General features: G+C 36.5%; 2 protein-coding genes across 2 annotated transcripts; one reads left to right on the forward strand and one right to left on the reverse strand.

Annotated features, from left to right (window-relative positions):
* Positions 1 to 502: 502 nt before the first annotated feature.
* tstd2 (thiosulfate sulfurtransferase like domain containing 2) lies at positions 503 to 5,877 on the reverse strand. Its single transcript, XM_032555306.1, has 9 exons — positions 5,570 to 5,877; positions 4,309 to 4,592; positions 4,106 to 4,214; positions 3,881 to 4,000; positions 3,659 to 3,764; positions 2,359 to 2,474; positions 2,056 to 2,214; positions 1,518 to 1,656; positions 503 to 1,395 (listed from the first exon to the last, which is right to left on the reverse strand). Exons 1-9 carry the CDS (start codon positions 5,702 to 5,704, stop codon positions 1,166 to 1,168), a joined length of 1,398 nt encoding a protein of 465 aa, XP_032411197.1. The 5' UTR covers positions 5,705 to 5,877; the 3' UTR covers positions 503 to 1,165.
* A 29-nt stretch (positions 5,878 to 5,906) lies between these two features.
* On the forward strand, positions 5,907 to 19,520 carry ncbp1 (nuclear cap binding protein subunit 1). Its single transcript, XM_032555305.1, has 23 exons — positions 5,907 to 6,117; positions 7,480 to 7,568; positions 7,697 to 7,797; positions 7,880 to 8,036; positions 8,120 to 8,227; positions 8,484 to 8,605; positions 8,709 to 8,778; positions 10,027 to 10,242; positions 10,313 to 10,410; positions 10,964 to 11,027; positions 11,112 to 11,222; positions 11,536 to 11,600; positions 12,112 to 12,174; positions 12,267 to 12,341; positions 12,487 to 12,590; positions 12,694 to 12,816; positions 14,598 to 14,700; positions 15,580 to 15,673; positions 15,747 to 15,850; positions 15,928 to 16,045; positions 16,245 to 16,388; positions 17,360 to 17,473; positions 18,949 to 19,520. The coding sequence occupies exons 1-23, from the start codon at positions 6,084 to 6,086 to the stop codon at positions 19,060 to 19,062; spliced, it is 2,391 nt and encodes a 796-aa protein (XP_032411196.1). The 5' UTR covers positions 5,907 to 6,083; the 3' UTR covers positions 19,063 to 19,520.

Genomic DNA, 19,520 nt, shown 5'->3' on the forward strand with positions numbered 1-19,520 from the left:
TGTCTAAATCTGGACCAAAAAAAGGAAGCACATGTCGGATGTCACTGAAATGCTTTTGAATTATTTTGGGGGTTTTGCATTATTACTGGGCCACAGTTCTTCTGCGTTATTATAATTTTTGGTAAACAGTTGCAACATTTAAAAATATTAAACAAAATACATTTTCATCTCAAAGGTTGTAGATTTAATGGATGTAATTCTTGTGGCTGCTGAAGCTGTTCTGATAGTTACAGAAATTGTAAGTCTGAGAACATAATTAAAATGAAAGGTTTAAAACAAATCTGTTTTGTAAATAATGGACCTTTCCTCTGATTTTGAGTTCTCGTTAAATACTGAAACAGAAATATTTGTAGCTTTTGCATTTTATATGAATAAAGTCATAACTTTCCTTTCATTCACTTTTTCTATTTCAACAATGTCTCTTTTCTCCTAAAAGAAAAATATAAACAGTAACCAACTGTTATTGTTTTGCATTTTAAAAAGTTCAACCACCTTTAGTTTATTCAAATCAACACAAGTCAGTTTATTTTAGCACTAGTTGCTCAGAAAGGTCATCTCATTCCTCCACATTAAGTTGACAATACACAATATGCAAAATTAAGTTCAACACTTCGATAAAAATGTTGTCCCTTACTTGATTTGGCTTTTTAAAAAGTGCATTTCCAAGCTGTATGTCACAATCATGCATTACTGGTTGTGGTTTGTTTATGAAACACCTGCAGCTTTCCTAACTGACACAATAAGCGACTGCAAGGCTTGCATTGCACACAGTGCATGTGAAATATTCTGCATATTTTTTTGTTAAAGAGCCTTATCAATTACTGGTTTGTACTTAAATATTGTTAATCCAGAGTTTGGAGCTGCAATATGAAAACAAAATGGGGAAAACAAAACATATCTGAAAATTTTTAATTACTGACTGTACATTCTGAATATTTACATCATAAAATAAGGATACAATTCATAGATCTAGGAGAGACTTTTATGATTTCCCATTAGATTTTGATTAAAAGGTATCAAGAAAGGTATCAGTAATTGATATATTTAGTTGTTTCTTATTTAATTTTCAACATTCTTATAACTTTTTGTATAAGTTTGCTCAGAATTTTCCATAGTTTTCATTCCATTAATTAATTAAGACACTTTAAATCCAGATCTTATGTTGTTAAACATCCTGAGGGATTCTGGCCCGTGTGTCGGTGCACTCGCACTCTTCTTTGGGGTGCTGAACATCAGAGGCCTCCTTGTCTTGAGTCTCTCCTTTCCTTTGGCAGGATGGGCAGCAGGCGGTGCATCCTTTCTTTCTGCAGCTGGGACAGGACAACACCAACTGGCAGCAGAACTGGGTGCTGCAAAGCTCATACTGGTCCCATGGAAGGAAGCAATACCTGCAATCTAATCACAGACACCAAGGCTTAAAAAACTCCAATGGAAAATTACTAACTTCCTGACAGTACAAGCTTTTCTTTAAGTTTGCGCTTAAGGTACAGGTAATGTAGTTTAATTAACACTGCAACCTGCGATGACATCATTGTTGGAGGAGATGGTGTAGCGTTCATCGAACACGAAAAGTTTCCCTCGATAGAAACCTTCAGGGAAACGCTCCAAGTACTTATGGATTCCCCCTTTCAGCTGGTAAACCTCTTTACACACATCCTGCAACACGGTAGATTTACAGGTTAGATAAGAACAAAAATGTATTATAAAACACAGAAAATGTTTAAAACATGAATTTCTACTAAACAGATTATGACTAAACACCTTCTGTAAAGGAGAATAATGAGCTTCATGGGAGTATTATTATCCACCAAGTCTGCATGATAACATATTGCTGGACAATAAATTGTCCCAGTAATTATTGCAATAAATGATAATATTATTTTGAGATTATTTTAAAGTAATACATTGATAATTGCATACTAATGAAAGTTAATCCTCTCAAACAAATGCTTAACACTGGGAGACATATCCAATATCCAAAATTAAACACAACAACCAAAAGCAATAAATAAAACTCCTAAGGGAAACTTTAAATAAAACTAAGATTTTGCTTACTTTAGAGCAAAGGTAGGCAGATCCACGTTCACAACGGATCCCTCCTGTGCAGTACATCAGAACCTTTTTGTTCCGGAACAGCTCCAGGTTCTGGTCTATGTAGTCTGGGAAATAACTGAACTTACGGATGTTTGGGGCCAGACACCGAGTGAACTGGCCCTGAGGGAAATAAAAATTCAAATCATTCGCTAGACTTACTTCTACATCTTGCAGATTTAACAACCAGAACAACCGCACATACTTTATTGTTTTCAACTAATTTTCTGCTCAGTATGCCTGGCAATTATAACTATCAATACTTACAATTTTGCTCTCGTAAAAGTTGCGGCAGTCGAGGAGGATGGTGTCGTCGCTAGAATCTCCGTTAGCCAAAAGAGCTTCCACTTCCTTATGAAACTCTTCAGGGTCCAGATGAGTTCCTGGGAGGCCAAACAGACATTTAGCAGTTTTCACTCATCTTCCATCCAGTAACCAACTATTTTCAGAATTTGTTTTGTTTGATATTGCAATTAACCTTCAAGTTCGAATTATTCGGGCATAAAAATAGACATAAATTCCAGGGATGAACCAGTGTTCTTTCCACACTAAAGAGAAAACGTAGCAAAGAACCAATTATTATGTTCCAACTGATATGGATGCATATAACTAAAACTGGCAAAGAAAAGACAATTAAAGAACATTATGTTGATGAGAATTTAAAAGAATTTTACATGCTTGAATAACAAAGCAGGTCGGTTCTGTTTTTACTCTTTTTCATCCTCTCTTTCCTACAATAAAGGTTTTTTCCAACTGAAAAAAAATGTAAAGATTCGTCAGCCTTTCAAAATTTTTTATGACCCTGAGGTTGTAACTCACTCACTCACTGCAAAGTGTTACCATATTTGTCAGCATTTGAGCTTACTTGCCATTCTCTTTGTTGGCATGAAAAACACAATTTAATGCCCTGCCGCTGTGTTATTGCACTGGTAAAGAGTTTTATGATGCAATATAAACAGGTATTTGCAAGATTGTTATGATCAGAAATAAATGGTTAGACCCTCGAGTTCGTCACTTTTTCAGATTTGAATAATTTATAATTTAATAACATTTATAGAAAACTTGTCAGAAAACAATTATGTCACCATCATCAGCTTTATTAAAGACATCAATAGGTCCACATGAGAAAAAAAGAAAATAATAATAATAACTAAAAAATAATAATACACTTTTTGAATCTATAAATTATTAAAAAACAAGCAAACAAAACATGCACCTAATGTCCAAAGATAAACTTTGGACATATTCAGAAACCTGGGAGAAATATTGATTAAATCACATAAATGATTAAAAAAAGTCTGGCTACTTTCGTTAAGAAATAATGCATGTGTTATTTATCATACCAGCTCTATTTATAAAGTATTTGAAAGTAATTACTGGAAATAATTGCATAATAAAAATGTGTATCAACAGTAAAACTAACTATTGGTAATGGTTTAAAGATGAGTTGTAAAAGCTGACAATGAAAAAGCCTCTCTAATGAACAGTAGAGTTTCCTATGATAATTATAGTTTCTATATAGCAGCAGCAGAATTCTAGAAGTAAAATTAGTAGAACGTATCAGTACCTGCCAGCTTATAGGATACAGCATCAGGATCCATTCCCATTGGGACAATCTCCTTAAAGACTCCAACCTTCAAGTCTGTAAAACACTCAGCACCTCCATCGCTGGTCTAGACAAACGCCAAGGAGAGAAATATTACAAATATTTCTACTAATCTGCAAGGCTAGAGGTTTAATTAGTAAAACAAAGTCCTAAAATACAACTGTTTTTCCATCTGCTTCTGACCTTAAAATCTTCTTTTTCCATCTTGAAGACAGGATGTGAGAGCATTGCACTGATATAAATATCAGTGGCCACATTGGTACCTCCAACTGTCCCATTGATGCCTTCTGCTGCCACCCTAATCTGAAGAAAATGACCAATACATTTGAAAAAAAGTTTAATTTCATTAAGTATTTATCTTTTTTCAGTATTTTAACATTCAGCAGTACAGTGATATTGTTCATTCACCTTGCCTGTTAAGTGAAGCTTTTCACATAAAGCTTTCTGCCAAGCATAGATAACATGGGGATCATCCAGTTGACAGTAATGATAATAAAGGAGAACTTTTCCAGGGCCGCTATATGTAAACAAGAGATAAACATGGATATAATCTAAAATGACAGATAGCATAAAAACTGCAGCAAACAGGAGAATATCTAATATCTGTTTACTTTCTCAGGTTCTCCTCAGAGACTTGGCTGATATCTGGTATCCATACAGAAATGTCTGCTACTTCAGCTTTGCATTCCTTTGGTGGCTCAGCCTCTTGCTCCAGCTGTTTTAGTAGATGCTCATACGCAGCCTCAGTGAGCTGCTGTACTTCAGAATTATGACTTTTAGCCACGTGTTTGTGGATGGCAGAGTGTTCGCTGAAGGTCTGGCCACAGCAGCACCAGGACACTCTTCCTTTAACTTGACAACCATTCTGCACAGATGCTACAAAGGCGGCAAATGACTGCGAAGAAGAGAAAAATGTGACATGGGAAATGTTTTTAAAAATGTAAACCTTGAAGATCAGTGTGGTTAAGCAGCTGGTAAATGGATCTAGACTCAGGGGTAAAAGTTTTATAGTGATCCAAATGTGTTTTTTGCCTTTTTCTTTAAAAAGTTAATCATAATAATAACAAACAAAACCATTTTATACATTTTAAAAGATCTGAATAAGTACATCAATTAAATGCATGAGGATAAGCCTTCATAATGTCGATAATTTTCCAACATTTGGAACAAATGTTGAAAGACTGTATAAGATATATTAAGATCCATACATATTTCAGATTATTAACGTTATTGACTTTAACATTTTTTATTTGATACAATTCATACATGACTTCCAATACAATTTTCTGTCTATAATTTTAGATAATTATACATTTAATTCCTCAATACAATACAATCCATTTCTGTTCCCAAAGGGTAAAACGTATTTTTTCAATAGCAAATTATTTTTAGTATTAGTATTACTAAAAAGTATTTAGTATAATATTTACATTTATATACTAGAGAATCCACTAATTTACTTGACAAAATTTGGGATAAATGCGTCTAAAATTGGGTACACAATGATGTATTGTGTATAAGGTTATTTGTAGATTTAGCACAACTTTGCGAGATCTTTCAACGTAAACGCTGTATTTTTTTACAGCTATATTTTAATGTCCGCCCGCTAATATGTAGATACAACATTCTAGTATTTGTCACTGTTTTATGTCTAAAACTCATCGAGATCTGATGCGGAATTTCAAAATTAAAGCTCCTCAAAATCAAACATTTTAATGTGTTGACAAATTTCACTTCAGATCTTAAAGAAATTTGCCAAGTGTTAGAGGTATTCCTTTATCATTCTTAAATGGGAGGAATAACTAGAAACAGAGTTTTGTAGCAATAAGCACAACAAATAACACCAAGAAGCCGCAGACAGTATATTCTCACCTTCCTCCTACAGAAGCTGTAGCATCTTCTTTGCGAGGCAGACAGCTGTTTCTCTTGTTTTAATTCGTTACAAACTGAACTTTCAACCTCCCAGTTCAGGAACTCCGAGCAAGATGTTTCCACTGCCGCCGCCATTGTTGTTTCTTGGCCCTTAAAAACAGCTTCGAGACAAGACTATATAGCATCTAGCGTCTTCTTAATTCAGCATTTTTAAATCATCGTGGTTTAAATATGTTGTATTATTATTATGGCATCAAAAAAGATGACAGAGGACACATTTATTACAAACGTGCCGCTTTGTAGGTCGGACGAGAAAAGACGGTGGACGTTCCGTTTGAACCCAGAAAATCCCGGATGTGCTTCACTCGAATCAGACTGCTATTTCCCTGCTGCGTTAGCATCGGTGCTCAGAGCTGAACGAACAGAAAAGCAGCTTGTTTAATCGACTTTTTGCTTGTTTATCATCGCCGTTTTCCGTCGAGTATTTTTGCCTTTATAATAGGTATTACAAATAATGTCCAGGAGGCGACATAGCGATGAGAACGACGGTAAGTCTGGACGTTCAATGCAGCCGTTAGGCTAATAACGACAGCGCGTTTTCGCTTCATTCACGCATGCTGGAGGGTTACATGTTATGTGATTCTATCTGTGGGTTTTCATTGATATGTCGAGCGATTAAAACGCATTTAAACAAATATCAGTTTGTCTACTCAGTGGTATTGAATTATGAGTTGCTAGCTCATACTAAGAGCCGCGGCGGTATTAACTGGTTTTCTGACCGTTAGCTAGCTAACTGCTGAAATAGCTGTATTTAATATGGGGGCGGTAACTCTAATCAGTTTTATAGTAATCTGTGTTTTTGTGTGATTTAATGTGTAGTCACAAATTCAAATGGTTCAAAAACAAAAGATTTCTCAGTACAAAATTATAAACATTAATGTTAGCTAAATTGTTAATATGAAATGAAATACTTGTTTGTGTTAAATGTATCCTTTCCTCGTAGTTTTAGTGAATGAAACAATATTCGGAAGCTGCTCAAATAACTTATTGTCTCCTGTTCTGACACATAACAATATAAATACATAAAAATACTCCGTTAAAACCCTAGGCATCGTTTGTGAAGTTATTCGCAAAAGTTGTAAATTATTTTTAGAAATTGCGTTTAAATTGTATTTATTTACGTACATCTCCACAAATTTGATTTAGGTTCAAGACTTAAATAAATCAGTAAGTTTTTAACCGCTTACATGCACAAGTTGAACACAAAGTGTTTTAAATAAGATAAAATCTAGAAAACAAATAGGCAAAGCATTGAAACATAGACACTATTAAGAGTCTCAACTAAAATACTATTTCTAACATTTATTATTAAAACAATCATTACAGCAAAATAAGATAGTTTACAAATTAATTTTTTTTTTATCTCTATCTAATAGGTAAAAATCTGAATTTTTTTGAAATATCTAATGTTTTTTTACATTGATTTATATTTAGATGTGTGGCAGTGCAGAGTCATTGACAGTCTGCTACACTATTCCAGGAATTTAAGACTCAAGAGTTTTCCAGAGATATTATTAGTTTGTAAGATTCTTCAGGAATGCTTAAGGTTATGCCCTGAATCAGCCAATGTAGCCACATGGCAGTAAAGGAAATAGGCGCAGTATAATCATACAAAGACCCAGAAAATATTTAAATTTACATATGAACAATACAGTATATGTTCCCCACATAAAGATGTGGGGTTTGAATATAGTAATAATTCAATTAGTGATGTTTATCCAGTTTAACTAAACATGATCTTTTTGATTATTATTTGATTTGTGAAGAAAATTGAGAGATGTGAACACATCTCTCCTGCTTGTCAAATTAGTGAATAATAGTTTTTCCTTTGTGTTCCTTTGACTTACCAGGAGGTCAAGCTCATAAGAGGAGAAGAACATCTGAGCCCATTGAAATTGAAGATCGCCTGGAGTCTTTGATATGTCGCGTAGGAGAAAAAGTAAGAGGGCTGCTCAAAGTATTTTTAACCTTTATCACATGAACATATAAAAATATGATTCAGAGTTCTGTGTCATTGTTCTGCTATGTTATTAAATATGAAAACATTTAGTTTTTTTATATTTTTAGAGCACTTCTTCCCTCGAGAGCAACCTTGAGGGCCTCGCAGGCGTCCTGGAGGCTGACCTTCCCAACTACAAAAACAAAATCCTGCGTATTTTATGTGCTGTGTAAGTTTGTGAGCGTTATTTGTCTTTGTTGAATATAGTTAGTTTTAGACGGTTGTTTCACTGATGTGCCATTTGTCAACAGCGCTCGCCTGCTGCCAGAGAAGCTCACTGTCTACACGACTTTAGTCGGTCTCCTCAATGCCAGAAACTACAACTTTGGTGGCGAGTTTGTGGAGGCGATGATCAGGCAGCTGAAGGAGACTTTAAAAAACAACCTGTATAATGAAGCAGTTTACCTGGTACTGTGACTTTTATCATTAAAATGAAAATCGAAAAACACATCAGTGTTTTTTAAGATAATTTATTTACTTCCCTTTTTCAGGTACGCTTTCTGTCAGATTTGGTTAACTGCCATGTCATCGCCGCTCCATCTATGGTGGTAATGTTTGAAAATTTTGTCAGTGTTACTCAAGAGGAAGATGTGCCACAGGTAAAGTGTAAATATGTGGATAACTTTGCATTTCATATTAATGCATTTTAAAAATTTGTCATGGAAAATGATACATTTTCATGACAAATGTGAATAAATTTTATTTTGTTTTTGTTTAATAAACAAATATAAAAGTGTTCAAATAAGATTTTTGTATAAATGTTTTGAGGTTCTGATTGTGGAACAGTTGCTGCTGCTGTGTTGTGCTCCTTTTTCCTTCCCAGGATTTGTAAACTGGTCTCATTTCCTTCCACAGGTTCGATCGGACTGGTTTGTGTATGTCGTTCTGTCCTGTCTTCCCTGGGTTGGGAAGGAACTTTATGAGAAGAAGGATGTTGAAATGGACCGACTCCTCAGTCAGATTGAAGGCTACCTCAAGTGTGTTTTCCATCTTTAGATTTTTTTCATGCTGTTCCTGATGTGGTTTTCTAGTTTTTTTGTAGTCTGAAGCTGCTTCACACTGTGCCCTCCATATCTTTAGGAGGAGAGTGAAGACTCATGTTCCCATGCTGCAGGTGTGGACAGCAGAGAAACCCCATCCACAAGAAGAGGTGAGAGTCCTGCAATCCGGAGTGATGGGCGCTCGTGTCTGATCAGCTGTGATGGCAAACATGCTAGAGATTAAACAGTCTCCATTTATAATGATTACTGATTAAAATTTTGAACAACACAAAAGAACAACTTTAAAACTATTTGCTTCAACATCCTGCAAACCTTCACAATAAGAGCCTGAAGCATACGAGGCACATATAATATCATATTTTGCATATATTGTCCTCCTGACTAAGACAGTCTGAATGCTGTATTCCCTCAATGAATACATTGAGGGAATGTATTCATTCCCTCAGCCAGACTGTAGGACAAGTAAAGTCCTACAGTCTGGCAGATGTCAGGTTAGTTTTTTTTAATGATTGCTTGTAAAATCTCTTAATGCTGAGTACAGCAAGTGATGATCTGGAGAGAGAAATTGAAATCTACCACTGGAAAAAAAAATCTGAAAATGAAACTAAATGGAACTTTATGTAAATCGATTAATTTCATACAGAGATACTCTAAAGAATTTATTTTTGTTTACGTTTGTGACAACTAATGAGAATCCAACATTCAGTTACTCAGAAAATTCAGTATTATGTATTTAAACATACATGAGAATCTGATGGCTACATTGTGGGCTACATGATAATGTGGAAAACTGCTGACTTGACCATTTTTTGTATTGATTCTGTTAGAATAATTATGTTTTGTTATCATTCTTACATAAGTAGTTACCAGTTTGTTTTTCATTTAAAGGTTTAGTATTCACACCCCAGAGAGGAGGAATTTGTTAAACCGTGTGAAAGACAAAACTTTGCTTTTTCCCTAAACCTTGAAGCTGCAGCTTCTTCTTATCTTGGGATACTCCTTAAACTGCTTGTGTGTAGAATGCAGTTCTTCCTTGTTTCAGAATAGCCACCCCTTTATTTATAACTCTCCCACATTCCAATCTGACTCCCTTTCTTTCTCCTGCTTAATAAAAAGACAGGCTCTGCTACAGGAAATCAGAACGCATGGTAAACACCTTGGAGAAGTGGTTTGCTATGCTTTCTCCTTCTGCAGAAGTTGAAAACTCATAAACGTTGTCTGCGGTTCCTTCTTGATATTTAGGTAAACAAAATACCTATCAGATTCCATATTAATGTTTAAAGATATTACCTTACAGTGAATGTTGTTAAATAGTAATTAGGCTGTTTCTCGTCCCCGTTCCTGTTCTCTGGAGCCTTGCATGCTGTTAGAATAACCTCTCCTCCTGTTCTTGTCAGTATCTGGACTGTCTGTGGGCCCAGATCCAGAAGCTGAAGAAAGACCGCTGGCAGGAGCGCCACATCCTTCGTCCATACATCGCTTTCGACAGCGTTCTCTGTGAGGCGCTGCAGCACAACCTGCCCCCGTTCACCCCACCGGGACACATGCCTGATGCCCTGTACCCCATCCCCCGGGTCATTTTCCGCGTTTTCGACTACACCGACGCCCCAGAGGTTCGTCCATCTCTTCTGAAGGACGGATAAGTTTAGCTTCAGAGGCTTTAATTAAATTTTTTCTCTTTAGGGTCCCGTTATGCCGGGCAGCCATTCTGTGGAGCGGTTTGTGATTGAAGAAAACCTGCACTATATCATCAAAACCCACTGGAAAGAGAGGAAAACATGGTGGGTGGAGTGCATGAGGAAATAGTTACATAGCAGCCATCCTGTCACAATAAGTAATAAATTAACCCCATGATAAATTAAAATGAGCGCGATAATTTCCATTTGAACAACAATCATCAAAAGAGATTCTCCCCTTTAATATCGTTGAAAAGCTGCAAATATTTGAACCCTGTAGAAAGTAGTCAGTCTGCACTACCTGCCCCTTTTGCCTGTTTTCCCAGTCAAAGCTGAGTGACTATTATTTTGTGGAAAAAAATTTGGATACGGAGACTTCATAAGCCGTTTTAATTATGGTTTGATTTGTTTTTTATTTAAAATGTTTTCCAGTGTTAAATACTCTTTAGAAATATATTTTTTTTTATCTTTGAGTGGTTGTTCACACGTTATTGTGCCATTATTATTATATTAGTTGAAAACTGTCTGAAAATGACAATATTAGTGTTTGTTGCAAAATTTCTGGGACAATTTATCGTCTAGCAAAATTTATTGTGACCTGCCTACATAGCATCGCTCTGAACATCACTAAAGTTGTGCTGCTGTTTTCTCCTTCCAGTGCTGCCCAGTTGCTCAGTTACCCTGGAAAAAACAAGATCCCACTGAACTACCACATCGTGGAGGTATTTCTCTCTTTCAGGGTTCTTCCACACAAACTGGTACAATCAAATCCTTGTGATTTACCAGTTGAGTTTTCTTTGTTTCAGGTGATCTTTGGAGAACTTTTCCAGCTGCCGTTACCGCCCCACATCGACGTCATGTACACTACGCTCCTCATCGAGCTCTGCAAGCTGCAGCCAGGGTCACTCCCTCAAGTTGTATCCTTTACTGTTTCCATGGCAAGAAAAAATGGAGAGACATTAACAATAATTGAGAATCATGGTCATCCAGCATGAGTCTCAAGTCTAACAGCACAGTTGTTTTTTTTTCTCCTTTTTTAGAGGAATAATTAATGGTTTGATTGGCATTCTGAGTTCATTCTGTTGCATTTAGTGGATAGAAACTTGTAGAATTAGTCATTTTGTTTCAGGAGTTGCATAATGAGAACTTTTTTTAAGAGAATTTTTTGTACATTCATTGAGTAACCAGGCTGCTGCTGTTGAGTTGTTTACCTTAATATCTGCCTGACAGCTGGCCCAGGCCACAGAGATGCTTTACATGAGGCTGGACACAATGAACACCACCTGCATAGACAGGTAATAATACTTCATGCTAGTGGTGGTACTTGATTAAACATTTTAATTGAGTTAATTATGGGGTCTGTAATTTAATTAATTGCAGTTAATCAAACTATGGGAGCCGAAAAAGCAACATTTTCATTTCAAAACCCATTTTTGCTGTTAAATTATTGAATAAATAGATGTGAGCTCAACAACAAAGATATTTATTGTTTTTAATCTGTTCTTTAGGTTATTCAGCCATCAGATCAGTGCAAAATGTTATTAAACCCCGTTAACTTTTAAATGTTTCAGGAACCCCTGATCATTCATGGAATGTCTTTGGACCACTAGAGCTGTAAATGTCTGTGCTGCTGTTTAGCATAGGGATGCTATTTAGGCTTCTGTGATTGGCCAACTCCTCTGGTAGTCCCATCAGATCATTGTAAAGCAAATATGATCCTCCTAAGATCTCATTTATAAAAGAGATCTGTTTTGATAAATCAAACAAACTAACAAAATAACCTAATTTCTCAATTTCCTCTTGTAGATTCATCAACTGGTTTTCCCATCATTTGAGCAACTTCCAGTTTCGATGGAGTTGGGATGACTGGTGAGCAATATGTGGTAGAGTCATGTAATCTTTTTTTAAAAACAAAGTAACTCAGAGTTTAGTTTACTCTTGTCCATATTTCATCTGTAAAGGGCGGACTGTTTGACAATGGATTTAGAGAAACCAAAGCCCAAGTTTGTCAAAGAGGTTCTGGAGAAATCGATGAGGTATAAAACATTTCCACATATCAGTTAGAGATAATTAATATGAATTAACACAAAACTAAAGGAAAACATTAATTCTAATGTACAACTTGTTGTGTAAATCTGTTGTTTGCAGTGTAATATCCAGTTTTTGCTGCTTTAATTACAGACTTTCATACCATCAGAGGATTGTGGACATCGTCCCTCCAACTTTCTCCGCCCTCATCCCTGCTGAGCCCATCTTTTCTTTCAAATACGGAGACGAGAGTGGCAGTAAGACTCCCCTCCACTGTTTTTTTGTCCTTACCTGCATCAGAATAATACAAACTGCACTGAAAGAGCAAAATATAATATTTACTTCTCTGTTCTCTCACAGCCTCGTTGCCAGGTTACCCAGTTTCCATTACAGTTTCCAACGCCATAAAGAACCGAGCGTCCAACGAGGAAATCCTCGCCATCCTGAAAGAAGTCCCCAACCCAAACCAGGAGGATGATGATGGTTTGTTTGAGGTTTTATTCGTCGTTTGAGACCAGATTTTTTTTTCTGTAACAGTTTGGTAGTAAAGCTTTTCTCTTCTCTGTTACTAACTCCCAGAGGTGGGGACTCGAGTCACATGACTTGGACTCGAGTCGGACTTGAGTCGTTAAAATCACGACTTGAGACTTGACTTGAAAAAATGCTCAAAGACTCGGACTTGACTTTGACTTTCATGCCATTGACTTGGGACTTGACTCGACTTGAAGCTGTTTACTTGAAAAGACTTGATATTTTTTACTCAAAGTCTTAAAATTTAAAACACATTATTTATAAAGTGGCGTCATTAATTAATTTCACTCACTCCGTATCAATATGCGCAGACCGTCACTATGTTTTTCCTCTCTCCTTATGTATGTATGTGTACGTAGCTGCAGCACAACCAATCAAATTAACAGGATTTGGACGTTTAAAAAAACGCGGCAAAGCTACAGAGCTCAGGGAACGAAATACGAAATAACCGCTCGAATATGCTTCCGCCAGTAATTTCTTTTGGCTACGTAGGTTATGAACTTTCGACTAAAAAACGAACTGCAACTTGTAAAACATGCAAGAAGAGAATATCGGATGGAGATGCCACGACGTCCAACTTTGTCCGGCATTTGAAGCTTCACAGAGATCGGTAGGTGGCACTTTTCTTTTGCTGTAAGATAGTTGACTTTAGCTAACTTCGTGTTAGCATGTGCACTCCGGGTTAAATTGGTGATGATTTACCATAAATCTGGTCCTTCAAATGCCTCCACAAATAATGTGCACCGTGTTAGCTCAGGAAGCCGGTGGATAGTGAGCGGGGCTCCGGAACAGAAAGCAGATTCTGGACCTGAACACAGGGAACAGAGTCTCTCTGTCCCATCATGATGATGAGCCGGGTCTAGTATCATCTAAGGATGGTTGGTGTATTTGAAGACATCTACGTTGGGAAATTATATTGACAATATATTGTTTACTGCGTGACTGTCACATGTCGCACAGAACCCATTTCCAAGTAGTATAGCTTTGCTGGGAAAAAAAAAAAAAAGACCAAATACAGTGACTGTCTCAAATAAATTTTGTGTTTAGAATATCTGTCCCATATTTACGGAGGACTGAAACTAACACACTTAGAAATAAAAGCAGAAAAATAAATGCACCAGACCTTCCTGAGTTTACTTGTGATAACTTCATTTATACTTATTTCATTTTTTGAAAACTATGATTGTTGTAGTGTTGATGTTTATTTATGAATAGAAGGAGTAAACTGAAGTCAAATGTAATTCATGAAAGGCTGTAATTTATTTTGACATCTGTTTACTTCTGACAGATTTGAAGAATACCAGATGAATAAGAGGATCACAAATGAACCTCAAATACATATTTTAAAAAGAACAAATGGTCTATTATTTGAACTTTATATATAATTGCAAATTATTAAAAAAAATAAAATAAAAACGACTCGAAATGACTTGAAATTAAAGGTTCCTGACTTGAGACTTGACTCGACTTTTGCCTGTCTTTACTTGAGACTTGACTCGGACTTGAGGACAGAGACTTGAGACTTACTTGAGACTTGCAACACAGTGACTTGGTCACACCTCTGCTAACTCCACCTTCTCTCAGTTTATACGGTCATCTCTTTAATGTTGTATCTGCACAGCATGTTTCATTACTTTCATTAAACTTTAGTTTGCTTGCTTTCCATCATGGTTTCTAATTATTTCTCTGTATTTTCGGTCGCATATCTTCCTTTTCCTGTTGTGCTGATGCAGATGAGGGTGAAAGCTTCAACCCACTGAAGATTGATGTGTTTCTTCAGACTCTTCTCCATCTGGCAGCAAAGTCCTTCAGCCATTCCTTCAGCGCGCTCGGCAAGTAGGTTTCCAACGTTGATACGCCACTTTTTACAAACATGAAAATGACGTGATTCAAGTTGAGTTGGGAATGTCACGTTGTCTGGAGTGAAGTCAAACGGTTTTTGTTTTGGGGACTTCTGAAACCAGATTTCAGTTTTACATTGTACTAAAATTGGGCAATAAATAGATTTTTATAAAAAAAAAAAAATAATCAAATTTTTGGTTTTTGAAGGTTTAGCAGATGGAAAATCAAATTTATTTATTTTTTCTCTATCATTGCTCTCTTTGGGTTTCCATAGTTCAGGGTCGGCATGTTTTACAACTCTTATTTATTGGTGCTAAAATAAATATGACTAACAGGCTAAGATTTTTTTATTTATTTTTAAGTTTTTATGAATAAAGTCATAATAATAGACGAATAAAGTGGCAATATTGTTGGAATAATAGGACTAAATAATAGTCACAAAAAATAACCAAAACTTAAAATGAGGAATGTTGAGGATCATGTGAAGTTGAACTTCACATGATGCTCATACTTTGGTATAATTTCTACACATAATAGAAATAGAAATAGAAGAACTACATGAACTGAGCGGTTCATGTTGTGATGCATGACAACTTTATCGAAGATGAATGGAATAAAAGCCGCTTTTTCAAAATGTCTGTCATTTGCAGTTCCTTTTTTAAAAAAGAGAGAAAAAAATCTATTTAAAATCAGAAGCGATATGAAGAAATCTAACTTTATTTTTAAACTATAATGCTCAGCTCTAGGTTATGCAATATAAGGAGTATTAAGAAGTCCTGATGATTGTTTTAGATATCTAGTAATGACCAGTCAATTTAAATTCTTGTTTGACTCAATGAATCCTACGGATCTTGCTGTGTTGAATCCTTCCAGATTCCATGAGATCCTTAAAAACCTGACGGAAAGCGACGATGGGAAACTGCACATCCTGAAAGTGATTTATGAGGTGTGGAGGAACCACCCTCAGGTAAAAACTGCTCAAATGGAGATGAGGGATGTATGTGCTGGAACCAGAACAGGAACAGACATTTGTGTTTCAGATGATCGCCGTGTTGGTGGATAAAATGATTCGGACGCAGATCGTGGATTGTGCCGCTGTCGCTAACTGGCTCTTCTCTCAGGACATGGCTCACGAGTTCACAAGGTGACACGCACAGCATTGTTTTTAATAAAGATATTTTCTCCTTTCATCTATAATATAAAATACTTTAACTCATTTAGACTTTTCACCTGGGAGATTCTGCACTCAACCATCCGAAAGATGAATAAACATGTGCAGAAGATCCAGAAGGAGCTGGAGGAAGCTAAAGATAAGCTGGAGAAACAGCAGCACAAGAGGGTAGCCCCACTTTTTATTTATTTATTTTAATTTTTTATTAAACTTTGTTGCTGTGGACTATTTTAACACCCAACAAATGTGACTACAATTAGGCAGATTTATTAGGGCCTTAAAGATAAAAAAGTAAAAATGCACAACCGCTGTTCAGACATGACAGGGTGGACCTGACCTTAAACTTCGTCTGTCTGTGTCCTGACAGAGGGACAGCGGGGACGACGAGGACATGGAGAAGAACAGTGAGGAGGACGAGGAGGGTCAGCTGGAGGAGCAGATTGAGAGGTTGCAGGAAAAGGTGGAGTCGGCTCAGAGCGAGCAGAAAAACCTCTTCCTCGTCATCTTCCAGGTACGGCTGCTCAAAAACATTTCCAAAGCCCGGTCCACAGGTAAATATCTGGAAAAACAAACAAGTTCTTATGTGTTTTGCCCTTTCATCCACACCAAAACTGTTTTATACCACTAAAAATGATTATTTATGAAAACTCCAACCAAAGTGGAGATTTGAGAAAGATCTCTAATTATGTTTGTGTGTGAACATGGAAAAACGGAGATTTAGCGTTTCGCACATTCCTGTCTGTGACAAATAACGGTTCTTTGATTCAAAGTTTACTTTAATCTTGTCTTGTTAACAAAACAAAACATCATTATCGTCTAAATAGCATCGAACATCGAATATGTTCGATGCTATTTAAAAACACTTCAACCTCTCCACACAAATAAACGGCCTCGCACCATGTTTACTTCCTAACAGGAAGTCGTGCTTGTTTTGAAGCAACCCATAGGGGCTACACTGGCCCCTATGGGTTTGGCATGATTAAAACAATTCTCAGTGGTGTATTTGTGTCGGTTCATGTGGATGAAAACTTTTCTGAAATCAATCTCCTGTACAATATATATTTTTAAAAATGTACCTGAGATATTTGTAGTTGTAAAGACTTAGTTTTGTATGTTCAAACCCTAAGTTTAACAATTTATGCCATAAAATTGTAGAACTTACTAATATTAGGTAGTTAATTATCAGATCAACCACCTGCAAATTTAAAACAGTGTAAATGTAACTTTTTTAGTTTCCACGTCACAATTTGAAAAGGGGTAAATGTATTATTTATATTAATAGACTGACACTGCCTTCTAGTTTAGTTGGAATTAGTGGAACTTTCCATAGGAGTAGTGACTACATGTCACATCAAGATGTTTTTATGACTTCAAATTCAATTTCAATTTCATGACTTCGACAAATGTAATTTGTTTTTTTAATGGTAAAGCTGATATGAAAATAGTTCAGAATAGGTTAAGGATTGTCTGTCTCTTCCTTAGCGCTTCATCATGCTGCTGACAGAGCATCTGGTTCGCTGCGAGACGGGCAGCGTTGACATCAGCACACCCTGGTATAAAAACTGCATCGAGCGGCTGCAGCAGGTCTTCCTCATGGTAAACATCACTCGCCAGTCTGGCAACTTGTTAGATAGTTAGAAGAATAAATCTTCCAGATGTTTGGTATCATTTTAACTTTGAGTTTTTCTGATCCAGTAGTTCTAGGCCTGTCACAATAACAAATTTTGCTGAACGATTAATTGTCTCAAAAGATTATTGCGGTAAACGATAATATTGTTTGAAGACCTTTTAACACTGATATAATGGAAATTACGTAATAATCCATGCGATTTCCTGTCAAAGATAGATACACTTTATTTTCAAAAGAACACTTAACACTGGAACTGATAAACAAAATAAACAAAACAACCAAAAACAAAAATAAAATGGATTCTCAGTCTCCATTAACAAAAAACGCACTTGGAAAAAAACTAAACAACATAAAGCCAAAGTGGAAATAAATACTGCATTCAACCAAAAGAGTAAAAATTATGAAGTCTGTATATCATGTTGCCCTTCAGTAATAATTAGATTTAAATAGAGAAGACGGGCACATCGACTACCTGATGCAATAGTTCACACTACACGATTTTTTGCTGCTATTTTTCCCCTTACAATAATCTTAGAACGTTGATCTTTCTAAGATTGTGTGGTGTGTTATGGTAGATCGTTGTTGCCGCTCCGATCCAAGTCAGGGGTTTTCCCCGACTGGGAGCTTTAACGCAGCCTGTTAAATGTGACAGGTAGCCAATCAGAAAGCGCAGATTCTCCTCAGTGCTTTCTGAGGGGAAATTACATTGGGGAATCCCAAACAGCTGACGCAGCAACCCGAAGTCCAGCAGACATTGGAGATGATATGTGGAAACAACATTAATGTTTATTCAACATGCAAAGAATATAGAAATGACAAGAGGAGGAGTTGGAGCGAAATTGCTACCGCAGTTGGTAAACCCGGTAACTTTTCAGCTGTTCTTCGTTAATGTTACATAAATAGGTTCTAATGATTTTCATTCGGTCAGGACTTTACGCTGACACTAGCCACATGCATTGCAGGTAGATTGTAGTAAAGCATTGATTAATGCCTGGTTTTAAAATTAGTTCACTGGACTTGTAGCCATTATTTTGTGCCCATTGTTGGACACCACACGGCAGGAACGAACCCGATCGAACCGTTATATCTAGGATTTCTGTCGGCTAATGTGTGGTCTGTCAGGTTTTGAAAATGGACCGACAATTGGCCGACAGCTCTAAGATCCTGTCGTGTTCGCTGGGCTTTACACTAAGGAAATGAGGAAGGGAGGGTCAGTGGAGAGCACCGGAGTTTAGCCTTTTTTCATTCAGTGTCATCAACAGAAAGAGAAAAAGGTCAGAAGAGACGATAATGCCATGACGTCGGTAGTTTTAATTTATCGTACGATTAATTGATTTATCGTTTATCGCGACAGGCCTAAGTAGTTCCATCCTTTATTATAAAACTAACATTTAAAATACCTTACTGGGTTTTGGATCTGACTGTATGTTTTGTCCCGCAGCACCATGGAACCATCCAGCAGTATATGGGAACTCTGGAGAACCTGCTTTTCACCGCTGAGCTGGACCATCACATCCTGGCCGTCTACCAGCAGTTCTGCGCGCTGCAGCTCTGAGAGAAAACAACTATCTGAGGAAATTCTTTGTTCACGCTTAATGTGACACAGTGAGGCATTAGGAATTACCAGCTCTTGCATCAAGAATCTCTTCAGATGTTTTATTTGTTTTTTATTTTTATTTATCCGTTTTGTGTTCTGTGCCAATGTGGTCAGTCACATGCAGCCATAGCTGAATACATTTTTCAGAATATGAATCCAGCTGAACTCATTCATTAGTTTACAGTAACGGTCCTTTTATTTTGTTTTTCATGCTCTTTGAGTTTAGTTGACTTTTATCTCCTGCTTGTATTCTTATTGAATGGATATTTTTTAAAACTACATGAACTGTCTGGGTCCAGACAGAGTGGGAGAAACGTATGCAGGAGAGACGACCGAATCCAGAGAATGCTCTACTTTTTTATATTTGTCTTATGTGGAATTAGGAAGTAAATAAAATTCTCCAAAGTCTTTATCCA

This window comes from Xiphophorus hellerii, chromosome 23 (genome assembly GCF_003331165.1).
Source record: "Xiphophorus hellerii strain 12219 chromosome 23, Xiphophorus_hellerii-4.1, whole genome shotgun sequence".
Classification (NCBI taxonomy): Eukaryota; Metazoa; Chordata; class Actinopteri; order Cyprinodontiformes; family Poeciliidae; genus Xiphophorus; species Xiphophorus hellerii.